This window comes from Argopecten irradians, chromosome 9 (assembly GCF_041381155.1).
Source record: "Argopecten irradians isolate NY chromosome 9, Ai_NY, whole genome shotgun sequence".
Taxonomy (NCBI): Eukaryota; Metazoa; Mollusca; class Bivalvia; order Pectinida; family Pectinidae; genus Argopecten; species Argopecten irradians.
Genome location: NC_091142.1, coordinates 39557441 through 39583865, shown reverse-complemented (window position 1 = coordinate 39583865; position 26425 = coordinate 39557441). Strand labels below are relative to the sequence as shown.

At 34.9% G+C, this 26425-nt stretch overlaps 1 protein-coding gene and 1 long non-coding RNA gene across 3 annotated transcripts in view; one reads left to right on the top strand and one right to left on the bottom strand.

The window, feature by feature from the left end:
* Positions 1-26425, top strand: part of LOC138332307 (uncharacterized) — a 58269-nt gene that overhangs the window by 23283 nt on the left and 8561 nt on the right. The gene's annotated exons all lie outside the window — the stretch shown is intronic.
* LOC138332303 (tetratricopeptide repeat protein 28-like) overlaps positions 14922-26425 on the bottom strand; it is an 83653-nt gene continuing 72149 nt past the window's right edge. For both annotated transcript variants that reach the window (XM_069280342.1, XM_069280343.1), the window contains exons 7-15: positions 25800-26049; positions 25253-25421; positions 23476-24793; positions 22795-23026; positions 22305-22381; positions 21912-22020; positions 21513-21620; positions 21003-21214; positions 14922-20511 (exon numbers count right to left, since the gene is read on the bottom strand). In XM_069280342.1, the coding sequence (XP_069136443.1) occupies positions 17722-20511; positions 21003-21214; positions 21513-21620; positions 21912-22020; positions 22305-22381; positions 22795-23026; positions 23476-24793; positions 25253-25421; positions 25800-26049 (5265 nt within the window). In that variant the 3' untranslated portion in view covers positions 14922-17721. The remainder of the gene's footprint in view (positions 20512-21002; positions 21215-21512; positions 21621-21911; positions 22021-22304; positions 22382-22794; positions 23027-23475; positions 24794-25252; positions 25422-25799; positions 26050-26425) is intronic.

Genomic DNA, 26425 nt, shown 5'->3' with positions numbered 1-26425 from the left:
ATTTCGCTTCACAATAGATGTTCATAAAAGGAATTTTGACAGTACTGCTAAAAATGATTTTCTGCTCTTACTTGTATTTGTAAAATTAAAACCAATGTATTAAAAGTACTGTAATTTTCAAGATGTTAGAAACCTTTAGTGATGAAAAATATTTTGAAAGCTTATCTTGATATGTGAGTATGAAAAATACGACACATATAACTTTAATCTGTGTGTGTGCAAATGTATGAATTCGTGTTTCTTTTTCTGCATTTATCTGTGTGTTTGTGTGAAAATGTGTAAATGCATTTTCTCTTTTTCTATCGTTATCGGTGTATGCATTTGTATTTCGTTTTCTATCTTTTTCTGTGTGTTTGTGTGTATATGTGTGAATTCAAATTTATTTTTCTTGTCTGTGTTAAAATATACATGTGTGAATTCAAGTGTCTGTTTTGTCTGTCTGTCTGATATATTTATACAACTACTTCCTCACAGCATATCCATACTGATAACGTGATATAAAATTCAGAATGTACAAACTCTGTTTTTTTGTAATGTAGATTGATGTAACGATGACGAAGCACGCCTCGTTACATACTTAAAACTATGAAATTGGCCTCATTACGATATATCAACTAATGCTTCTTGATTTAGTATGGCACTCACAGACCGTAGGGCAATTTTTAAGGTTTGCATAAATGTGATTTAATTAACTAGTGTTTGGTGTTATTGATAGTCAATTCGTTGACACAATGCAACAGATTCGTAACTTTTTTTCTTTTCTTGTTTTATTTGCGTCAGATCGTTCTTTGATTGTAGCGACAGAAATATGGATCAGTCACCACATACTAAACGTCACGAATAAACAAACATTAATAAGAAAGGAAAAAACAAACAGAACTTAAAATCACTACCACAATGTATATGGTATTATCCTACCAAATATTCCCTTAATTTAAATGTCAGATTTCTCTTCTGCAATAAAAACACAGAATACTTTTTGCATACTACTTTTATTTATTTATTTTTATAATTCAATATTGCCTGTAACGAGCATTTTCATTGGGTTAAAACTTTACCATAAAGAAAACTATGCCGTTGTCGTTTGAAATGTTGCTTTTAATTGGATGATACAACGGCGTAATCATTGTGATAGACATAAGAGTCATTCAATAAATTTGGAATAGATTATCTGAAGTAGATTGAATTATAAGGATAAATTTGAATAAACAAATAACCATTCCCAATAAAAACTAAAAAGATGCAAAAACCAATCTCTGTTCTCAATTTAAAGGTAACTTTAACCCATAATAATGTATAAAATATTGCCAATAGTTCTAGGATTACCAGCAGATATAAAGACTATTGGCCAACTTATCACTGTTCGGGAACTCTTTGATCTAATAGCAGATATTTCTTTCCGCTTTTTATTCGGATATAATGGTTGTTTGACTGCTTTGTCAATTTGTTTATGTTGCTTAATTGAATTAAAAAGTTAATAAACGTACACATTTCGTTATTTCTTTGTCTAGTATCATTAAATGGCAAAAACCATCAGTCATTGACATTTCGTTACGTAAGAACGATGTACTTTAAAATTAGACACTCGATATTACATCTTTCGTTTTTAATAATTAAAAAACTGTAATGATTTTAAATTATTTTATAATGTTATCCTCAATTAATCAGCCAATCCCCTTATGTAAAAACCAAACATCCGGCTAGTCAGTTAATATAATTAAGTATGCGTGTTGATTAATAAGGGGAATTAATCTCGATCGACAAAGACGATGACAGAGAGATCAAGGTAGATGATACGTTTGTGAGCAGTAGAGACGTTGTGGTGACAAGGCAGTGTCAGGGGGATCAAGGTAGATGATACGCTTGTGAGCAGTAGAGAGGTTGTGGTGACAAGGCAGTGTCAGGGGCTATGATATCATTAGATGGAGATATTAATCATAAGTTTGTGGTGAAACAGGTGTCGTGATTTTACTTGAGATTAGTCCATTTCACTCTATGACCTAAAGATATGGAATTGGGAGATGTCATAGTCAGGTGATACCACGGTTATACAATGAAAAAAGGAAAAAAGAATAGGTCGATTAACACGAAAATGCAACTACATTCAAATATTTTGCGTCTGCAATAAGTTATCTCGTGTGTGTTGTATAGTCAATCTTCGCTAAACAGGGGTTACAATCCACCTGCAAAAGAAAAGTAGATGGATCGTAGACCTTGACTTGTAAACATGGGTTTCGTCACCATTCTATGAAACAAAGTTTTAATTATAAAAAAAGGAAAGTTACTCTTTCAAATGTAGCAATAGAAGACCATTTAATTCATGTTCTTATCTAGAGTAATTTGATTACGGTTACCATTTTTGTACATGGTGTGGAAGTAAAAATCTGTTAAGGTTTTAATTATCTGACCTTGGCTTGGTATGTCACTTTCCATGAAAAAACAAAGAACTGTACAACACATTTAAGATGAATATTTTTAAATTTCAATAATTAATTTTTCTTTGTTTTCATACCAAATCTGGCTTTCTGATTGGCCAATATTTTTTTTGCATTTAAGCATTGATGTCACTATTTTTTAATTTTATCGGGGTATGAAAAAAAAATTGTTTGCAAACTGTGTGAATCCGCGTAGCGGATTCTCACAAAAGTTTGCAAACAATTTTTTTTTCATAACCCGATAAAATTAAAAAATAGTGACATCAATACTTATAATTAATTTTATACTCGATTTGATAAAATGAAGTATGTTTAAATGTAACATTATAGTGGTTTTTCAAGGGATTCTTTTTTCCGAATCAATACGCAACGTCAATGTCTCTATTGTGACGTCACGTTAACGTCGGGGTTTCGCGCCATTCTCGGATTTTTTTTTCATAGTGGTATGCAAAAAAAATATTGGCCAATCAGAAAGCCAGATTTGGTATGAAAACAAAGAAAAATTAATTATACCACTATGAAAAAAAACTCCGAGAATGGCGCGAAACCCCGACGTTATCGTGACGTCACAATAGAGACATTGACGTTGCGTATTGATTCGGAAAAAAGAATCCTTTGAAAAACCACTATAATGTTACATTTAAACATACTTCATTTTATCAAATAGAGTATAAAATTAATTATAAGTATTGATGTCACAATTTTTTAATTTTATTGGGGTATGAAAAAAAAATTGTTTGCAAACTTTTGTGAAAATCCGCTACGCGGATTCACACAGTTTGCAAACTTTTTTTTTTCATACCCCAATAAAATTAAAAAATTGTGACATCAATGCTTAAGTATAACAACGTTTGGAGGATTCCTCGAATGGCGTCGGCGTTTTACACCTAGTACACATGTATCTCAATCAATAATAGTAGAAACAAGGCTAGGGTCTGCTGTGGTCTTTAAAAATGTGGTTGATCATTGTATCTGTGATAAATCGGTGAAATGTCGCTATGCTGAGCAGGCATTGTTGAAGAACAAGATGGATCGCAAACAGAAAAGTCATCTGTTCTCGTATTTAAACCCCATAAAGTGCCATTATTAAGATAAATTACTGCTTACGTAGTTTTCGTTATAACGTTTTTCAGAGAAAGACTACCATTTCCTTTACGTCCCATCGGCTTGTGTCGGGGTTTCAATTTAATAATGGGGAATAAAATCATATGACAGCTTATGTAATTTATATCAGTAGGCTAGAACGACGTCAAAATGGAATTTAGATTTGACCTACTTATATTTATGTATAGGTATTTTTGACTGTCATGAGAATAGGTTATGTAGGAACAGGGACAGGTGTATATAACGGGATCTCTAATTTTAAAGCTTGTCAATCTTCATGGCTAAATTATACAAGCAAAGTGATTCACGAAATTTATCGTTTTTCTCATCTTCGCTATACCTTTATATTTGCTTTTGGATTTCTCTTTCACTCTGTTTTTTAGGGAGAGGGAGGGGGTTGGTGGTGGTGTTGATGGAGGGGTGTGTGTTTTTTGTTATCTAAATTATAGTGAGGTGGTTTTTTTCAAAACAAATCTCTTTAGTCAGTTTAAATCATGTACTTCAACATATAGCTCTAGAGCAATAGGGAACACAATACATCTGAAAATGGATACATTGTACATACATGTGTGATTTCAAGTACTTCGAGATGTCAACGATACACTTTTCATTTCAAATCTTCCTAATACAATTTGTAATAATCCACGTGGGAATATATTATTCTTAGTTAATCATAACAAAGATAATCTTCCATATGGCCCTCATTATATAACACAAACAAGTAGACATCAAAACTACATCACATGTTTATGATAACAATCTATATATAACAATTCAATATGGTAGACATATATTGTTTACTTTAATGATTATACAGTGTGGATGTACTTTAAGGTAAATTGTTCTGATAAGTCGAAAAACATACCCGTTAAGATGTTTGTTAGATTTTGCCCTTCTATAGATAAATATATTTTCCATCATCTGTCTTGAACAATGACGTCATTAAAATTATCATATTAATCTTTGATCAAATACCAAAATGATTTAGATGGATTGATTTATCACAATCTTTAAAATGTTTTATAACTATTAGTTAACGATCAGATTATATATGCGTTGATGTGACGAATTACACGAATGATGATTTAAGAAGTTTTTGCTAAATAGAAATCATAAAAGAGATAGGGACTGTTTGTTCTATTGAATTTATGTATGTGTATAGTTTTTTAATTACGAAAGGTATTAAATATAACCTACATCAATATCTATGTATTTGTGTTTGTATTCACTTATAGATTATTCCGTGTGTAGTTTAATCGTTTATACATACCAATAGTTAAATATGGAAGTAAAACCAACAGATCATGTGAATTCTGAACGACCTTCAATGGCAAGATACAAACTCCTTTTGTTTCAAATACAGATGACAAAGCATCCGATAGCAATACATTATCAATCAAATGTAGTCAGAAAACAATATGAAACATGCGAAATTGAATACATAACATTATTAGCAATTAATATTATCTGTTCTTAATAGAATATACCAATTTCCTCATCACAATTAATCATTTAAACAATTAACATTTACAATTAAACAGGCAGGTCATTCACTTTTTCATTGACAGGCTTTCAACTGCCTTTCCAGAATAACGATTCTTTTTCCTTTTTGAATTCGTGATACAGTGTATCTAAATGTAAAATTTCGGAATACTAATGCATATAACATACATTATATGCATAGAGGATCTTATATGATATGAAATTTATCAAACGAGTTTGATTTTCATATCGCAAAGTCACAAGTGTAAGATGCTATTTACCACAACAATTTCATTTATAGAGGAATAGTAAAACTTTAAATTTCGTCTCTATATAAAACAGTAGAAATTCGGCTAGGATATGACGTTTCCGTCTGCTGAAACAATCATGTAACGTCATATATATTATGACGTCAAAAATACATATGACATCATATAGGGATTGGATTTCGTTTTTATGTTAACCATGCTTATATTGAATATATTCTTAGAGGAATTGCTCCATACAAGCATGGTTAACATAAAAACGAAATCCAATCCCTATATTTACACTCACACGACTTTTTATTTATATTTTATGCAATAAAATCGTCATTTGAAAGTGACGTAATTATTCAATAAAAGTCGGTCAAAAGTGGGAGGAGCTTACTCAATTGAACAGCGAATGATGACGCTTCACGTAAGGTAGAATTATTCATCCGCGACGACAAAAAAGTTCAATATTTTAGTGTAAAATAAACATGACAAACAAAGTAAATTTCAGAGATAATTTTATTTAATCAGATCAGAACTTTAAATATATATTCAATTTTGCTAAAAGTTAATATATAGCGTAATAACATAAAGAATTTGTACACGGCCACATGTGTGAACTCGGTGACCGTTATTGTGCAGCGAGGCGAAGCTGACGCACGCTTACACACTTTAGTTTGCGGAAGTTGTGAAAACACCGATTTTCAAGTAGCTCAATGTGTTTGAGATGTCGTCTGACTTGACGATATTACATCCTTGGGAGCCATGTGATTATATAATCTACGTTTAGATCCATATCGCCATCGATAGATGAAACAAATTCACTTGTGTTCGATGGATACAATGTATTTGTGGTGACGCGGAACTGTCAACACGTGGATTATTAGCGGTGCATGTTTTATAATACACATGATTAAATACTCAAAGAGCAAAGACAAGAGGATATGTTTATAACTGACCTCTATCAGAGGGTCTCACACCCGTCCACCCCAAAGGCTCGATCGTAGGACGAACATAGGCACAGAGGTAATGTTTACATTTGACACCCATCATTTTTAACAAAAATGAAAGCACGTCGCCCCGGTCGGGATATTTTTCCGTTTCTTTATACAATTGTAAATTTAAAAATTGTTTGAATCATATATAAATATAAAACATGTATATATTGTTTACATTTTTCCAAAATTCTATGAAAAACAACAATATACACGTAATGTTTCGTCAAAATGTAAACAAAGCCATGTGTTTCTTTTAAAAAAAGTAGTCCTTTTACGTTGCACAGAACATTTCCTTACGCAAGTTCAAAGTTCAATGTTACCATGCAGTTATGGTAAACAAAATCGGCTAGTATTAGCGTATATATGACGTCAAAAATACATATGACATCATAATAGTATATTACATGTGTGTCGGACGATATTTATGACATGGCCGTATGACAGGGCTGGAAGGGCCTGTTATGTGATAAATCATGTTCTTTTATAAAATAGCAATTTCATATCTTTATTCCTCCAAACGAACAAAGAGAAAACTGAATATCAAGTTAGGAGAAAAGTAATACTGAGTACAACATTCTAAGGAAAATGTTAGTAAGTATAAATACTGAGCGTATATACTGTGAAGTTTTGTATGACAATAATTGTCTATGAAGTCGATAGCAGTTAATCCACTGGACCACCTGGGTATATTCTCCAGTAATGGTTTTATTTAATCCTTTTTTAGTTAACATTTCTCTCGGTATAAATCACTCGGACTCAATCACTTCTATCTACTTCCAATGAATTTAGTTGTCAATATCCAGTTATCCATTTCAACTTTTCATAGATAGATGAGAAATATATGTAAATCTGATGTTGCTCTATTGTGTATTTATTTTTAGTGTGATGCAACACGACGCCATTATAAACATACAGATTGCGTGTTTGATTTTGATCATGATGAGTACAGAGATAATAATTAAGTACGTATACATATAACACGGTAACGCTGTACTCATTTTGTGGTTGCGGTTTAATTAACATGTTTTTAGTTCGATAGTGCTACCATATTTGACAAGGGTGTAAATTATTCCAGGTATTCGTAATATTGAACGCGGTTTTTTGTCAAATAAAAAATACAATCAATCAACCTACATTATTGGGGAAATACAATGATTATTTGTGTCACAGTTCATGCCTGGAATAATATAACGTTTCCCTGTTTTACTAGTTACATTTTGTATTTCGCCCATTGTGTATTGTGGTAGGTGGACTGTTTCTCCACAAATAAATTAGTTTCTATCTAACTTCCCAATGCATGCTACAAACGTCATACGTAGCAGTTAACTTTCATAAGGTGTTGAAATTTGTGCATGGATAAGTAAACAACACCCATAACGCAACAAAGCTTATGCTTCAAAGAAGTAATTTACATTAGAAGGAAATAATCAATTTCCGCGAGGAAGTTACCTCATTATTTGTGAAAAAACCATGTTTCAGTTAAAATATGATTTCTACAATTAGCATTGCACTTGATATGTTAATATTTTAAAATAAACCCCAACCAGTGTCTTTGAATCGCCGTAATATATAGAGGATATTCCTTGTTATTCCAGTTATATTTCATCGAGTGAGGTGGAAACTTTTATATTTTTCACGAGTGAAGTATATTGCTTTTATGTTCACCGTAAAACCTTATGTTTCACCGCGGAAAATGTAACAATGTGTGATACCACGAAATCGATATAAATTGAACATGTACAACCAACTTTGTTCATACACAGTGCATTATTACGTAAACTGTTAAAACCATTATACAAAAGACACACAATATACTAAATTCATTTTCAAAATAATAATAATAACTACATGTGCCTTACCTGCCCCTTTCTCTCTTCATGGTTCACAAGGCGAGTTAAAGTCGTAAAAACAACCTGTGTACACTTTTGGGACGTGCTGCAATGATTAGAAAGCCCAAAATATCTATCTATCTGCAGCGATTGTAAAATAACATCAAAGGATGTGAAAAAGAATGGACGATAAAACGAAAAAGATTTGTAGTTTAAGGCCGAGAAAATAATTTCGAAAAATGATTTTTATGTTGAAATCCGACAGTTACGGACCGCTATTTGAAAGAAATAACAACACATGCATGTTAACGACAACCTCTAGGGCCTTGCATTGAATTTCTTATTTGTTGTTGCTATCCTTTTTCACACTCTCCAGTGTAACATTTTGGTTATATTGCTAACATAACCTCCTTTGTTTTGGATGAACCTTTATAAATATTACCACATAGCACATAGTTGTCATTCTCAAAACTGTTCATTTTGTGGAAACCGATAAGTGTCGATTCATTCTTCCTTCAAATCTGTCAAAATGTTCTCAAGGAAGGAAACCCCCTGTTACGTTAGTGACGTAGTACTCTTTTGGTAGTAAACAATGTTAAAAATTCCTGTCTACCACCAGTACCACAAATAACATGTGATTACTGTGAATATAGATTACGATGACAAGCAATATAAAGAGGACATGTAATGATGTATTGGTGAAGTAAGTCATCGCTGATGTAACCGCATGTTTGTTTAAATCTGGAAATCCGGGATGGTGTAAATTACTTTATTTTGACGATTTTTGTTCTAAATGGCTAGATTTACCTGTTATTTGCATTGTTTTATATGTTATGAATGTTCATAATGAAATGGCATAAATAGAGGTGACACAACAAGTGGTTGTTGGATATGGATTTTATATTGCTTTTTACCTGTATAATGTTAAAATTCAGTTCAGATCTAATGTTTCTTTCGTGTGCAGTACTGAACCTGATAAGAATTCTGAATTCATTTAATTAAATACAAATGTACTTTAAATGTTAAACACCTACCAAATATTTGCTTTCACCATTTAATTTCCTTTAATTATTTCGATTTTGTTTCGTTTTGGAATTTACCGACGAGTCTTAGAAGAAGCAAGCAGCTTCTGATACGATTTATCTCACATGACTCTTAATGTATCTAGTTTTCATTATTTGTTCAAACAAAGAAACTTTTTTTTCTAAATAAATACTGAATAATAGGACAATAAAAACCTCAACAATAAATTGTAATTTAATTTAACCTGGAGCTTTTTTGGTTACCTTAATGCACTTCCGACCAGAATATTAAAATGTTTCATGAAAAATATAAAACTTTTCTCTGCTGACATTTTAATTGGCTCTATTTATAAAACATAAACCACAACTGTTCGATCATAAATCAAAACGTTTCTGTATAAACCGCAATATAATTACACAACTGTGAAAGTTTAACATGTTATACGAATGCTGTTTGGCACATGACAAACTGTATAAAATGTGCATATATTTTGACATCCATAATAACTTATTATTTCTTTGCATGTTTTTCATTTTTTTCAAGTTTCGGATTCAGACATTTTTATTTCCAATACATTTAGCCTTTGTAATCACTAAGCTGTATGGTTTGATTTGTTTAAGGACAAAAACAGTTGTATGGTTGAATTTGGCTTTGGACAAAAAAAAACTATGGTTGAATTTGTCTAAGGACAAACCCGCTGTTTGGTTGAATTGGTTTTCGGCATTTTTGCAATCGTTTTACAACTTTAAGACAATCAGTTTGATATTTTAATAATTTTGGATTTTTCTCACGATTTGTTGTACAAGTTATATTAAATAACATGTTACTCCGGTACTTATTTAATAAATGACTACAACGTCATTTCATCATGATTCTAACACGTAACTGCTTACAAGATAATTACTTAGAATGTTCTAAAATACGTTAACTGTATGTCAAATTTTCAACATAATGACTGATCGGTTTGAATTTTTATAATTTAACACGTCAACATCCTTGAACAGACATCTTTATGAATTATACAAAGACGAGTTTCCTTATAGAAATGTAGTATTGATATAAACAGTTATACGTCTTGTCACAATATAATACAATAGATTACTTATAATATGATTATCCACCTCGCTGATAATGTCATCTGTATTCACCGCGGCTGTACCAGTTATTTATGGTATTTCGACAATAACGAGGAATCCTATCATTGTTTAAAAACAATGATATAATGAATTCATTTTTTTTTTTTGTGAAATATGTCTCTATTTAATCACAAATCATGGCGGTCGATAACCATACCGACTACTTTTATCTATTGTATTGACAATAAGGGAATTTCTGTTATTGTTTAAATTGTTTAAAAACATATCTGTCTATACCTGTATCTCATTTAATCATAACTCATTGTAATTTATAATCATAATGGCGAGTTTTATCTATTGTAAGGATAATAACGGCATTTCTTTTATTGTTTAAAACCAAGCTAAGGATTTATATGCATTTAATTTAAAAGCACACCTGTATCACATTTAATCATAACTCATTGTAATTTATATTTACAATAATTACTCTTCTTTATTGTATTGACAGTTCTTTATTAAATAACAAATGAGTAATTTGTTCATTGATTAGACCTAAATCACAACTTAACGCAATCTGTATTCATGGAGTTGACCTGTTTTTCACAATTTATCTTTGATTATATAGAAAGTCATTAAACAATACCATATTTTACTAGCTGTAGTATCACAAACATTTGCATTTACTTTTTATATTTACTAGAAATACAGTCTCTGAAAGTACGTAATAGTTATTTTTTAATTTAAGTTCATCTCATTGGCTCATTGGCTGGGACCAGTTGACTAACTAAATTGCTTGATAACTTGATTACACTATCATATACACTATCATATACACTATCATATACACTATCATATACACTATCATATACACTATCATATACACTATCACGTTTTCCCGGCGACTTACTTCGTGTTTTCGCATGACTATTTAATTTCACGTTTTCTAGTTGTTTTCAAAATTCGCGAAAACTAGTTAGTATTTGAACGCCATAACATTTTATCATGTTAGTTTAGGAAAGCTATCATTGTAATCGAAGTGATTAAGACGTTGGGATTTAATGTGATTGCCCAAATAATATTTTTAACAACTGCTTCACATTTCGACAACTACGAAATACATGTAGTTATCTTTGAACCTAATATCCAGAGTTCTATACTACTATTAAGTATTTGTTTTGGACCGTTTCGAGTTCATGGGCCTCGCTAGGATACACTGTGCAAGGACAAGGCAATGGCAAAAGATGAATCCTATGAAAAAACTCAACTTTCCCACCAAAACCACAGAACACTGTGTTTGAGCGGATGACGGAAAATGACGTGCAGTGAAGTGTCTCCGTCTTTTCCAGAACACAAACAGAAAGAAGACCATATGGAAAGAGACGAGGGAAGGTAGCTGGACTCTTCCTCTTAACATATTTGGTTTGTGAAGCTGCACAAGGTCTGGGCAGGCTGCAAAGAACCCCACAGCAGCTCATCGACAGGCTGCCGTCATCCTTCAGAGGTAAAGGCAAGTCACTTGCTCAGCAATGAACACTTCCACTATGGCCTTACATGTTTCTATGACAACTTATTGCATGGCGTCCTCCATACAAGTGCAAGTGGCGTAGTTACTGTGGCCCAGAGACAAAGTTTTGTGTTATTCTGAAGTTGGTTTGTCTTTTAGTCAATCTGAAGAAAGCCAAATGAGTAAGTGGCACATTCTTATTATTTTTAAAGACACATGTATTTTTTAAACAAACCCATTGTCTCAAACAAAGAGCTCTTTGTGTCCTTCTCTGTCGCTGGAACAACAGCATAACTTGGACAAGTTAATTGGTATGTTGCTGGATGGCAGGAACTAGTCTTGTGGGACCTCTTACTACATCTGTACTTCTCGACAGACTGTAAATGACAGACATATATATGTCGATTTCTACCATATTTGACAGTAGTTTGTGTTTACGTGAAGTATTTTAACTCTTTCACAAATTGTTAGCAACATGCTTCTGTGGCCGATGTTGGTCGACCGATACAAGGATGATTCACGGATGGTTAGCGGATATCAGTCAATTTTGTGCGCATTCGCAAATCTTCCAAAAACGCAAGCGGGACCGGACATTAGGGTTAGTTTGGTCACATGGGCATGGAAGACTGCATGACGAGATATGGTATGCAAAATATGCTTAATAAATCGTCATGTTACGAATGTGCCCTGTCTTGAAGAAGATTTGATAAAAATCAGATAACTTTCCTTCATCAAAATCAGTATTATTTACTGTGTTGTGTTTATACATGTCTTTTTCTTTACCATGGAATTTCTCTGTCTGGAAACGAACCAGCTGTTGTTTATTTATTTAAGAAATAACTGTTTATTTTCTGTTGTCCACTGGTGTATGCAGTGCATTTTTGCCAGATATGTCAACATAATGGACGTCAAAAAATGTTCTTTCTATTTGTTACATCATACGGGAAAAAATGTATGAATGACTTCCACTTACACGACAAAACAGGTAGACATTCTCACCGAACATGATATATGTGCTTCTTTATTTTCTCGCTATTTATGCTATTTTCGAATTAATAAACTGTAAATAATGATGTCATCGGAATTAATTTGACTTTTCACTTTATCATCCACAGTTACTATATTTAAATTCCATTGTGATATATTACCTGTATAAAAGTAGTTTTTTTTTAAAAGAAATGATGTTCAGATGTGGTTGAAGATGTCCTGCAGATTAGATGGCTAATTGAGGTGTTAAGTTTGGGATCAATGGTCATATTTGACATATGGGTTCATGTTAACAATAGTGTAAGTGGTTTTTGCCATCTTAGAATACATTATAGTTTAATTTGTTATCCTTAAGAGTCTCGTCGAGGGTAAAAGTGATGCGTACATGGAACACCTGTGTATGTTACTATAAATAGTCGCGACAGATACATATAGATACGTTAAACTCCTTAAACTTCTATGGTTCTAAGGTACATCTGTACAATACATATTAAAGGGGACAGGGGACTTCTTCATCTGAATCTGAAGTAAACGGGGTATTTTGTGCACTTTTACATCCAGGCACCCTGTGATTGTAGGTTGAACTCGTTACAAACCCTACAAAAAGTCTGGCTTGGTGCATAATGACTACTGATTGATGTCTATGATATTTTGAAGTGGTTGTGCAACCCCTGATGGAATTTCCAAATATATATACATGGGTGAAATTGAAGCAGTTATATAAAATATCAATATTTAACTACTTTCATGTACTGTATAATATGTTTATAACGCATATAACGTACAATAATTTTCATTCCCGTTATGGTTCCTACTGTATGTATAGCGAACTATGCTTAAATCGAAGTAATTTCGAATGTCCCTTGAGGTTCGTTGTAACCTCTTATATTAGGAGAATAATTATACAGTAATTAATTCAATATTAAATCAACACTCTTCCCCTACGATGACACGTATCCCATAGCAACTTAGACGGCTGCTTTTATCTTGTCATGATTGAAATCATTTACAATCAAGGTTTTTATAATTTTGTGAATCATTCATAATATAGACTTAGTTAGATGTACATTGGTGACCAATATTTCCTTCAATAATAACTTGGCCTCTGAGAGGTGAGAAGTGTTACCATGGTGACTGTGACCTGTTTTCACTATAAAAAGACATGAGCATGTTGAAGTGAAAAAGGCAGCTTATGGTGCAATAGCCTGAGCAGTCCTCACTCCTGCCTGAGCAGTCCTCTGAGCAGTCCTCACTCCTGCCTGAGCAGTCCTCACTCCTATTCAATTATGCTGAAATCATTTAAGATGCTCCACCGCTGACAAATGCTATTTTTTCTCAGTAGCAGACGAATGAGTATTTTTCTTCAGTTACAAAAGTTACTAACTTTACATCATTACTGCCATTGAAAAGTTTCAACTTCTAATTTTACTTTAAGATAAAAATATTAAAAATAATTAGTTGCATGCGAAAAAATTCTGCGGCACTATGTCCTATATGGAATGAAGTACTGATTGCACATGCACTAAAAGGATGTATACAATAATTGATATAAGCTGCTATAATGTAACAATTTCTTCAGCGTATAGCTACTTCAGATTTGTATAGCTGCTTCAGCTTTACCATACAGTGTGTGGAGCCCTGTGGCTGAGTGGTTAAGATGCCAATCGTATTTCTACAACCCCTCCACCTCTTGATCACCAGTTCGAATCCCATGTGGGCTGGTGATTTCCCTCTGGGTACTCTGGCTTTCCTCCACTATTTAAACCAGGCCCTGATTTCTCGAAACAAAAATGCAGACTTAAGTCAAAACTTAAGGTTTTCTCCTTATGTAACTTATAAGATAATTTATTACTTAAGTCAGTTTGGGACTTAAGTTTGTTTCGAGAAATCGGGGCCTGGTACGTCCTTAAATGACATTGGGTGTAAAACCAGTATGGTGGGTGTTGATGATAGAGAGGACACTTACTCTCCCGAAATATCTGGTTCTCTTCTCATCAACACAAGTTTATGTTCTGATCATTGTTCTTTTTTGACATACTTAAGTGAATTGAAGGCTACATTTGGAGACACTTTCTCCGTCTCAAGGCAAGTAAAACAAAGGGACACAACTCTGATCAGAATATCTCAACAAGAATGTGCGTAACTTTAAAACAATAATGAAGGAAGATGGCTAATAGAGAAAGCAATCAATACCTTGTCAAATCAAGATAAAATTAAAACACACAACAATGATTTATTTTGTATTGTTTTATTTTGTCTTCCTTCAGAGAAGAAGTTTTAAATTCTCTGCGTGTTTCATAGAACCACCAAGAGTAAATAATATATATTGTATAAAATATTATAGAATGCATAGCTCCAATAAAGTTAAGTAAACAGTATATTTACACATTCAAGAACAACAGAAAAATCCAACCCTGACACCCCTATACATCTACATGGTATAACCCAAATCAAAGGTGGGATGGGACTACTACAATAAGTTAGGGTATAAAAGGATGAATGACATTAAACTTCTGAACACTTTGTTATTGGTTTTTGACATGATCAATAATGAGTTTAGTTTGACATGAATAGCTTCATGATGTTATGTTCATTATCTCATAATATTTTGAAATTATTACATGCTTTATATTTAGGATGAACTATTTAAATGACAATATCAATATGCAAATGATCTATTGAATTCTCTCCCTCCCTGGTCGAAATGTGGATGGTGTAAAGAATTAGAATGGCTTCTTGGTTAACCAACTATTTTCTAATTATTACTATTCAGTTGCTTTATCACCTCATAATATATCAAACGATTTTTTTGAATATATATCACCAGATACCTTTATAAATCAGATCCCTCTTCAGGATTTTTTAATAAATTTATTCACCCCTGAAATATCACAATGGACTGGCTTAGTCTTTAATTTGGATGAGTCTAAATGTGGCATCAGGGGTGAATGAGTTCAATTATTTAAATTATGCAAGGATGTCAACAAATCAAAATTTTACTAAATCATCAGATAAAAAATATTAACTTTCCCCAAGATCAAACATCAATTAGATCCATTAAGATACATTCTACTGGTTTCCCTCTTCTGAATGTTCAAAAGATTCAAAATAAATTATTCGAGATCTTGATTATACACTAATTAATTCATCCCTCAATTATGTAGATTAAATATGTTTAATACAAATGACTGGTTGTAAATTTCCACATATGTCCCCCCAGCTTCTCAGAGCTACCATTCATAATCTCTTTTATCTATAGTAATTAGAAAGCTTCCATTTATTAAAAAAATTTGTTCTTACGGTGTGTGTATTTGTTTTATATAAGTATGGTATATATATACGTCTTGATACCGATATCTTGCTCTAAAACAGTTCTGCCTAAGAAACCTGATAAATACCAGAGTATGTTCATAATTTTATAAACAAAATATCCAATTATGTTATTCCCTTGGTATTATGTAGAACAGATGGAGTTATTTCCCTTGGTATCATGTAGAACAGATGGGGTTATTTGTAGACCAGATGGAGTTATTTTCCTTTGTGTTATGTAGAGCATATGGAGTTATTTCCCTTGGTATTATGTAGAACAGATGGAGTTATTTCCCTTGGTTAACAAATGACATTGTAATTTATTTTCCCCTGAATGCCAATAGTCAAACTATTACCTGTATAACTAAACATTTCACTTTTACTTCTATCATTACTGACTGTAGTAATTCTTTTTCTTTCTATGAAAATCTGTTTCCTTTACAAAGGCTTATCTCCCTTGGTAAACTAGGATTTGAAGCATCAATTAAGATTTACTGCCATACATAGAATTTTAATGACAAAACAAGTTTTCATTTGGAAATTAAGTTGCATTATAGCTTCATATTGAACTACAAATGTTTGTTCTTTAATATTGTTTTTTTTTCACATTAAGTCAGGACATCATACCTTCAGCAGGTAAACTGTTACCCAGAATAAATTAAATCTTACCAAGGTAATATATATATATTTACATTCTCTGTATGATATTTGAATATGACTTTTATATTTATAGTAAATATCTAACCATTCACACCTGAATCTGAAAGACACCTGGTCAGAATATAAATTATAGTCTACGTCCATCACAGGTCTACTCCTCCCCACACTGACGAGTTATTATGCTTGTGTATTCACTAGGACACCAGATCTTAAGACTTATGTCAACTGTAACATCAGAAAGCCATTCTCTACAGCCTATATACGATACAGTTGGTTATTTATGAAGCTTGAATATTTCACAATTTTTTTTCAGAACCACAACTATTCAGTATTATTTTACCCTATTTACCCATGTTTTATTATTTCTGCAATTTGTAAATTTATTTTACAGCCAATTTGATGGTCTTGGAGGAAAAAGCGAAAAAAAAAAAAAATAAAATAAAATAAAAAACCCAAAAAATCTTACAATAACCAATTACATGTACTATGACCTTATTTGACATCATTGAAAACATTAACTATATATTTAAAACTAAAATCAGTTCTATGTTATTTTGGGTTTTGATTACAATTTAAGATTCTTATAGACAATTTTGTTTACACTAAAACATAAAACGATTTGACATGAATAGCTAAGATAAAAATCTACAATGGTATACGATACAATTTTACTTTCCTCTGGATACATAATGGTAAGTTTTGGCACAAAGAGGCATTATTTCATATCTATTTACAAACTACACATATGTACACTATATATACACCAAACATACGGTAATAATAATCAAATTAAAAATTTCATTTTATGCAAAAACATTTATATTACTCTTTTGTTCATCTGTAATAAAACATAAAACATTTAAATATCATGTCAAATAAACATCATCAACTCCTATTTCAATAATACAATCTAAAGTCAAATATAAATGGTTCAAATAGGACAATGATGACTTTATAACCTTATGTTAAATTAATGAAATAACAAGATTCAAAATGAAATGTCAATTAAATTGCATTTGTTGTATGTTCTTGAACATAAAAATTTTGACATGAAAACAAAATATCAGCACTTAGATGACTGGACAACTTGAGTTCTCCTGATTGGACGATTATTCTCCCTTCCGAAAAAGCTCCTCCCTGGTTGTCCCCCTTGGTTGGAGGACATATCCTTTAGTCCAATAGGTCCGTTAACCCGACTCTGGTTAGAGGAAGGGTTCACACTTTTTCTACTAAACACACTAGATGTCTGACTGTGCCCAACATGACCATTCGTCACTGGTCCCTGGTTTGGCACATTGCCGTTCGGATGAAAAGGCCCCTGGGACATGTAACCGTTACTAAGGGGACCCGCCCCTTTAGGAACGCCACCATTTTGATGCTGTCTACTTCGATAGTTTGGCATTTTGAAGTCATTCATATTCAACTTGACCACGCCCTTCACTGGGACAGGACCTGATTTGATTGGACGGTAGGGGTGAGGGGAGTTCCCCTCAAGGTCACTAGGTTCAGAGTCGGAAAAACTAACACGTTTCTGAGGTCGTTTTTTACTGGTGGCCCTGGCTGAGGCTGGTGAACTGTTGAGGATGGATTTGGTTCTTTTCCCAGTCGAGTGATGTTGGTATGGACTGTTCCTTGAGGCAGTTGATGATGTAGGACTGGCCGACTGCGGTAATGGACTTGTCCCTCCCGAGGCGGTCGAGGCGACAGGACTTCCTGCCTGGTAATACTGATGGTGTTGTGATACTGACGATGAGGTGCTACTACTGGAGTGCTGGTACATGTGACCTTGGGTTGGAATAGATGTCACATTACAGCCACTACTGGCGTGGAGAAATACGTCATCCCTCTCTGGTGTACCCGGAGTGGTCGGTGCACTAGAGAAGTGGCCTTGGGCCTGAGTGTTATCTGTAGACGTCTGATGATGCACAGGAAGAGAGCCAGGTTTAGAGTTTGTATAGTGGACTGGGTACCGATTATTGGCCCCTGCACTGTATGAATGTCCGAATTGAGCACTAGAAATATCCTGGTTTGGAGTTGAGGGTGTTGATGGACTATAGGCATTATGATACTGTCCACTGGCTATAGACACTGGACTATCGGGCTGCTGGTATGCACCACTGCCCTGGGAGGACCCCAGGCTGTCCGGACTAGTGCGAGAACCCCCTGTAGGCGTAGAACTGCGACTATTAGAGCTATACGTAGTATTGTGTACTGGACTGCGTCCCCGGAGTAGCTGCGCTGTCCTGACTGCGTGACTATACGGGGGAGGTAAACCTGATGGACTCCTCCTGTTACCCCCCACACCCGACTCTCCTGGCTGTTTCTGGAACATTCCATTCAGATCAGGTACAGAATTATAGTAAGGTCGGTGGATAACAGACTGGACGGAGGAGCCAGTAGAACACAGACTACTAGTACTGGTGGCACTGTCAGGCCGCATGGCACCACCCGGCATAACGTTACTCACATTCCTCTTTGACGATGCAGCCTGAGGCTTAAAACTACTGAAACTCATTTGATTGGCAGAGTAGGGACTACCAGTGCTGCCCCCTGTGTTATATGCTGGACTTGAGTTCCGTAAATCTGGCATACTTTTATGACCCAAATCGGACATTCCATTACCAGCAGGAACCGTCCTCCGCGTCACAACATAAGAAATATCGTTATCGTCCATACTGGGGGATTCCTGACTTGTGGAGAGGTCGTCCTCAGAAATACCTTTCAAGGACTGCATGCTGTAGTAACTGCCCTGGCGCTGGGGATCCTGGCCAGTCATGTCCTCCTGATAGCTGGGTTTAGGCATTACCTTAGGTTTGACTGGAACAGGAGGCGGGACCTTGTTAGGCCGTGGCACTGTCTGAGGACGTACCATTGATGTAGGATTATTGTTTGACCTTGCAGCTGTCTGAGGTGGTACTGGAGATAGAACTTCCTTATTATTTTGATCCTGTACACTAGATGGTTTTGTAAAAGCACTGATTTGTGAAGCATTCTGAAATTGTTGCCTCATGAATTGTGTATTAGACTGAGACTTAAGATAACTTTGCATTTGTAATCCTTCAAGAATGTCCTTCTGAGGGCCAAGATCTTTCATGACCTTCATGGCGACCTCGTGAGGGTCTAGTTGAGCATTTACAGCGTCCATGCTCTGTTGGCTCGTATCACTTTGATTAGAGGAAGTCACCTCAGAGTTGATGCCCGACTCACTCGACATTAACACAGGATCCAGCTGGGAAGACAGAGGTAAATTCTGGTTTAAGTTTTGAGACACCAAAAACTGATCACTGATTCCACTCGTGTCGGACATGTCTGACTGACGATTTCCGTCGTGTCTATGGAACATATCTTCCGCCTGACTACTATCAGAGAAAGAATTCCTCTTCTGTTCCTCTAACAGAGCCGAGTCTTCACTCAAGTTACTTGTGTACGACAGAGCAGACGTTCGGATATCGTCTGCCCTATCAAAGGAGTATGCCTCACTCTGATTACTGGTTTGTCTACTTAAGGAGTACTCCTCTGTTACTAAAGCAGGACTCGATTCCTTTCCCTCATACTGTTCGGTCTGATTATCTGACTCGGAGTTTGTCCGAGGTTCTGGAATTGTACTACTTTCACTTTCTGAGTTAGTCGACACCTGCATCCTGTTGTCCCAGCTGTCACGTCCGTCAGTCTCACTCTCGCTGTTTTCACTGATCTCCTGTATACCGTTCATGTCCACGTTGAGGTTCATGGATGAGTTTGAGCCCGGTGGGTACATGTTACGGACACGACTCTGATGTTGTAGGTTCATGGCAGGGTCAGATACATTGGCCTTTTTCACCTTTCTGTGAACTTGTCGACCAGATAATCCACCCTGTAAAACACATAACAATCTTAATTAGAATACTTATCAAAACTTATTAAAATCAAATCAATTTATAACTTCTCTTTTGACTGCTCAATTAGGTAAATGCTTAATACCACATGAATAATCAAAATAAAATAATTATTTGTAACTACAGATGCAAGTTGACCAGTGTTAAAACCGTTATTCAATATTTGTACATTACAGAGTTATCTACCATTCCAGGCAGGTATTGATTGTTTTGACATGTGTTTGTGAGTGGAACTTCCCATTTTTCAGAGAAAAAACAATGCAGTTTTTGCTCACGAACTATTTACGTCACAATCACCTATCATCAAGCGCAGATAAATCTGTAATTACAAAGACTGAATAAAACACGTTCTGAAGAAATATGAGTTGTGTATAACAGAGAAATGTTTTCCAATACTTCTTTCAATCTTACCTGATTCATGAGTTGTGTATAACAGAGAAATGTTTTCCAATACTACTTTTAATCTTACCTGATTCATGAGCTGCATTTTGTTCATGATCCTCATTTTCTCCATCTCAGCTGGATTGAAAAGTGACTTTTTGCGTGAGCCACGGGGTGAGATGGGCGGAGTACTGCCCTTGGAGAAGTTTGAGGTAGATGTTGACCCACTGTGTGAGGACGAGAGACTCTCCAGACTACTAGAACTGTCCACGGACAGGGACTTAGGGGCCTCCTGGGTGTCTACAAACAAAATCACATTTCTCATCAATCTTTTGTTTTTTAAAGAACAGATTGTAAGCTATACAGATAGTTATAATCTCAAAATCTGTTTTTTTAAATTCTGCCTTAAACTCAAAGAAAAAAAATCAGTTCTTATATAATGCATATTTTTTTTTTTTTTTTTTGAATTTACAGGATTTGGTTGTAGAATATTTTGGCTTCTTTAATGAATATATTGTATCTTTGTTTCATATTTGAACACATATTTTAGTTATCAAAAATAAGCATTCCTTCTCTGCAGAAAATCTAATAAACTCACCGAAAACAGCCACCAGACTTTGCAGTGCAAACTGGAGTTGTCTCCTGTTGGCTTGTTTCCCTAGACGGAGTGTGACCTCATCCTGACCGACCTCTACCAGGTCTAGTCCTGTTACAACAATGGATACCATCATTAATCTATCCCCAATTTGAAATTGAATCTTAACTAGAATCTTTACAGTAATTTTCTTCTTCACCTACGATTTAGGCCATGTGGATCAATATCAACACTTTATACTATTTACTTTTTAAAATCTTCTTTTCAAAGATGCTTATACAATTTGTTTATCTTTTAATTAATCCTTATAACATTAAGCTTTAAACATGAGCTCACATAAACTGTAAACCTACACAACCTTCAGCTTTTTTATTAACTGGTTGAGAGTAATAACACACTTACCAAGTGATGCCAGGAACTCGTGACATCCGGGGACGCCCCATAACTTCACATTGATCTGTACATCAATGTTTGTCTCCTTGGCCGCCATCTTACTCAGTATATCTCTCATCTTCAAATGAAATGAAAAAAGATTTAAATATACATTTTTTTTCTTCAATTGATAATTTAAAAGAGAAATATCGTCAGAATCGTACATAGGTATTTCAAGCTGACAGGGATAATTCTCCTCAGGAAAAAGACTCAAAAATTTGGCTTGCAGTATGTTCCTATTACATCTCCTTATGAGAGCAAAGAGCTTGTGCAAACTAAAATTATAGTGCTATCTCACTGTATTTTACAGCTGAGGTAGGATACCTTCCTCACAATGACAACAAGTAAACCAATGAGACTTACCACTCGGATGTTGGCCTCACCCGCCTCATAGTTGGATAAGAACTTAGATAACGCTGTCAGGGAGCTGGGAGGTAAACCTGTGATAATACAAAATATGTTAGAAAAAAAGATTGTATCATTTCTATGGCAACCTAAGAAAAGACAGCTAGGAGAGACATTTTGGGCCTGTTTTCTCAACATGTAGATATAGTAATGGATTTGTAAATACAGTTTTACATGTTTAATTGAAATTCATTGATTAAACTTAAAGATCAGAGCTTCTTAATTAAAGGTATGTTGGTCATTGTCTAAATTCCACAATACTTAATTATCCATTAACTCATACACACATGTTCAAATGTTCATTATAATCATGTCTTGTTTAAGATTTAAACGCTTTGAGTTTAGTACACTGTTTGTTGTCCGTTACCCAGTTTATATCTCAAATCAGTGAGGAAACAAGTCTTGTGTACAATCAAATATCAATAAGATTATTTCCATGAAGATATACCTAGCAGGGCCTGAAGACTAGCACTGGCCTGTGTAAGTCTATCCCCAGGGTCGGTCTGAGGGAAGAAGACCGCGGGAGGTAGTCCATTATTGGCCGACTCGAACCTGAACCCAACAGCCTGAAGAAGGTCCTTCCAGCCGGGGATAGCCCCGACCTTGTTCTCTATAGACTGACTGGTCGTGTACATCGAGTTCTTTATCCCCTGGTGAATCCTCTGGAGTGACTTCTCAATCTAAACATAAGAAATGGATTGAAAATGAATTTTTACTGTAAAAAATAACATTTTTATTTCAATAATTTAAGATTTAATTAATATTTTGATTGTAAAAAAAAAAATGAAAAAAAAAAAAAAAAAAAAGAAAAAAAAATTAATTTGTTTAACAAGGTTTTAGTTCCAATGTCTATGATGTTGAGAATCTTGATATAAACTATGGTAGACCAATAACAGTTATTTCCCCAGACATATCTTTTAGGTAGGCTACAACTAATAATTAAAACTACATTATACCTGAAGCAGGGGGGAGAGCTTTATATATCTAAAGTTGAAATAAAAACTAGAAATATCCATAAAACGTCACAGCCTCCAAGTGAAATTTACGCAAAAAATGAAGTGACGAAAAACTATATGCCCATTTCCATACACACGTATGGCAAAAACATCATCTTTGCTAGATTACATACCAGGTGAAGGAGGACTCTCATGGCCTCCCGACAGGCCATAGGTGACTGAAGGATTTCACAGATAGCATGTCCCATCAGGGCTACTTTACTGCTGAGTTTGACATCATGGCCCACCAGGACCCAGCCTCCCCAGTTAGAAGGGTGTGAGAACTGTTTAGCACACTGTACAGACTTGATACCGTTAGACAAAGCCTGTGTAACATGATGTCCTTCCTGTAACGATGAGTACATTGTCCTCATTAACAGTTTAGCTGCCTGGTCTGGTACTGGCCATAGTGAATATAACACACTCTGAGCTCCTGCTGATAAAAGAGCTCTGGTAAGTCCCACAACTCCGTCTGAATTTATCCTTCCTGCTCTATCGTCTGTGTATCCTGAACTTAACACAACAAGTTTTGCATGGAGTTTCATATTGAGAATATCAGCAGCAGTGAGAAGATATTCTGACAGCGCTGGTCCGTCAAAGTTTCCTATATCACTAGAACTGTCGTCAGAGTCAATTGTTGGAAATCGATGGGAAGTCGAAATATTATCACCAGGGGAGAGAACTATTGAGGCAAGTTTCCAGGAAATATGAGTAGCGAAATGTACCACTTCGACTTGTTCTATCTGATGTAGTACGGCAGCTTTGGTAGCATCCTGACCAATCAGAGGTCGGCATGTCAACAGTTCACTAACGATCCTTGCCTCATACTCCGCACTCGGAATCTCCTTGAGGTGCCAGTGTTGAGTTATGACGGGAGACAGTTTAGGATTCCCTACAACTATTGCACCAGACGAGTCTATCACAGGTCGACCCTGCTTGTCCTGTTTCTTAGCGTTTTGTAATGCTGTCACTGACGGCATAACACTCAGATTGAACCGTTCAAACATATATTCCTCTGTTTGATCTTTACGGAGAACAGAAAACGGAATGAGGTACAGCTCCCCCTGTAGAACAAGCACCAGATCTACGGGGCCCATCCCCCATTCCTCCGTAGCCTTTGTAAGGGCGTCCTCCATTGGCTCTATCAGCAGCTGATACAGGGCACTGATTGGTGCTTTTGTGTTATTGCTAGTTTTATTGCGTAGGCTATTTTTACGGTTCATGGAGTGGAAACTAGAGGTGAGTCCGTTCATGCTGACCGACAGACTAAACAAACTACTAAGACTGTAGTTACTACTGTTATATTTATGGTTACGGTTCACCATACGTAAGAAGCCCGTGCGGTCGTTTTCCGCGTTAAGTTTGTCGCCGAGCTCCTCCAGGTGTTGCTGCCAGACATCATCACCTTCACTGTCCGAGTCACAGCCCATACCTTTAGATGTCAGGGAAGCTCTGTAAAATATATATACAGTTTGTATTACTTTTTCCTTGTAACAAACAAAGACAATTGGATTTTAAAACTATATATATATTATGTTTTATTCAAATATATTAATTTGTATAACAAGCAATTATTTTACAGTCTAAACTGTCTATAGACCACCCGAGGGACAGGGGAAAATGATATTTATAACCAGGTGGTCTTTAAACACAGGTTGAATTGTGTTGAATTTGGCTTTTTGGGAACCCATAAAAGAGGTTTGATCAAGCAGGTAGTTTTTATATATAGAGGTGGTTACTAAGGCAAGTACAAAATTGATATTTCGAAGTAAGAGTTAGCTCCCTTTGAACCATAAATTGAATTTGTCAAAATACATGAATTCAGGTGAGAATTCAAAAAAAATTCTACTACAATTGCAGTTGCATTTCATCAGAAAAATGGGTTTTCTGTCCTTCCATGTGACCACTTACCTTGATGAGTAGTTGTCGATGCCCATAGATTCCCGAACCTGCCCTACATATGCGTCGAGAACTGAAGATGATCCAAAACTGACGCTCTTCATACTGAGGGTGTCATTGAAAGATTCTCCATCTATATTCTCAAGGTCAGCCATGTTGGCCTCGTGGAACTTCACAATACCTGAAACAAGAACAATTAAACATAAGATAATCTTGTCAATTAAAGAACAGAACAATTTGTATTACACAGAAAAAAAAGGATTTCTCCTCAATTAAGCTTCAACTTCAAAATGTTTTAATTGAATTCAGCTGATCTTCAGCGACTCAAACCTGTATTACTAAAAGACCCAGTTTCATTTGAAATATTTTAATGGTCTAAACAAAGCTTTTCAGTATGAAAACGAGTTCTAAACTTTAAAACTAGGATAACGTAAATATTTCCCAAGATGGTTCCAACAACTTCAACTTTATGATGGATTTTTTCCCCCCTGAAAGATAACCTCTTGTCATTACGTATCGAAAGAGTTTGTGTAGTATAGTGATGTATTATAATTAATACCTTGTTTTGGGGTAAGGAGCCAGCTGTACAGGTACCCAGCAGCGATGCTGTAATATAGAACAAGTGACTTCTGTTTCGTGACGATGTTTACGATCTGGTCAGTTGTGATCGGGGGCGGATCCACGTTGCCGCGGTACAGTCCCTCAGATCCTGCCTGTCGCTCCAGTAGATAGTCGATAAACGCCCGCGTACAGGCACGCTCTGCTATCACCAACGCCTCCTCATGTTGGTCGAGGGAAACCAGCACCCTCTGAAAATATAAGGTATATGAGGATTTGATCAATGATGCATCAAACTGAACTCTTGTATTCTTAATTTATGTTTTATCAATTTCAGAACCTCTTATTCTTCATATCAGAACTCAGTTCTTCATATTAAGATTATGATTTCTTCTCTTCTCTTGGAATTCCTCATACAATTAATATGTAATATACTACTAAGGTGTTCCAGTTTATTTCGATTAAATCCAACCAAATATATTAGGGGAAAAAATACCTATGGAGTCAAACTTTGGCTATTACTAAAGGGACTTTACAAGAATTTATACCCTAATGCATTTGAATTTTCTAGTTATTAATTTTTTTAATGGATATGTGATGCATCTTAGCTTTGATCTATGATTTTTT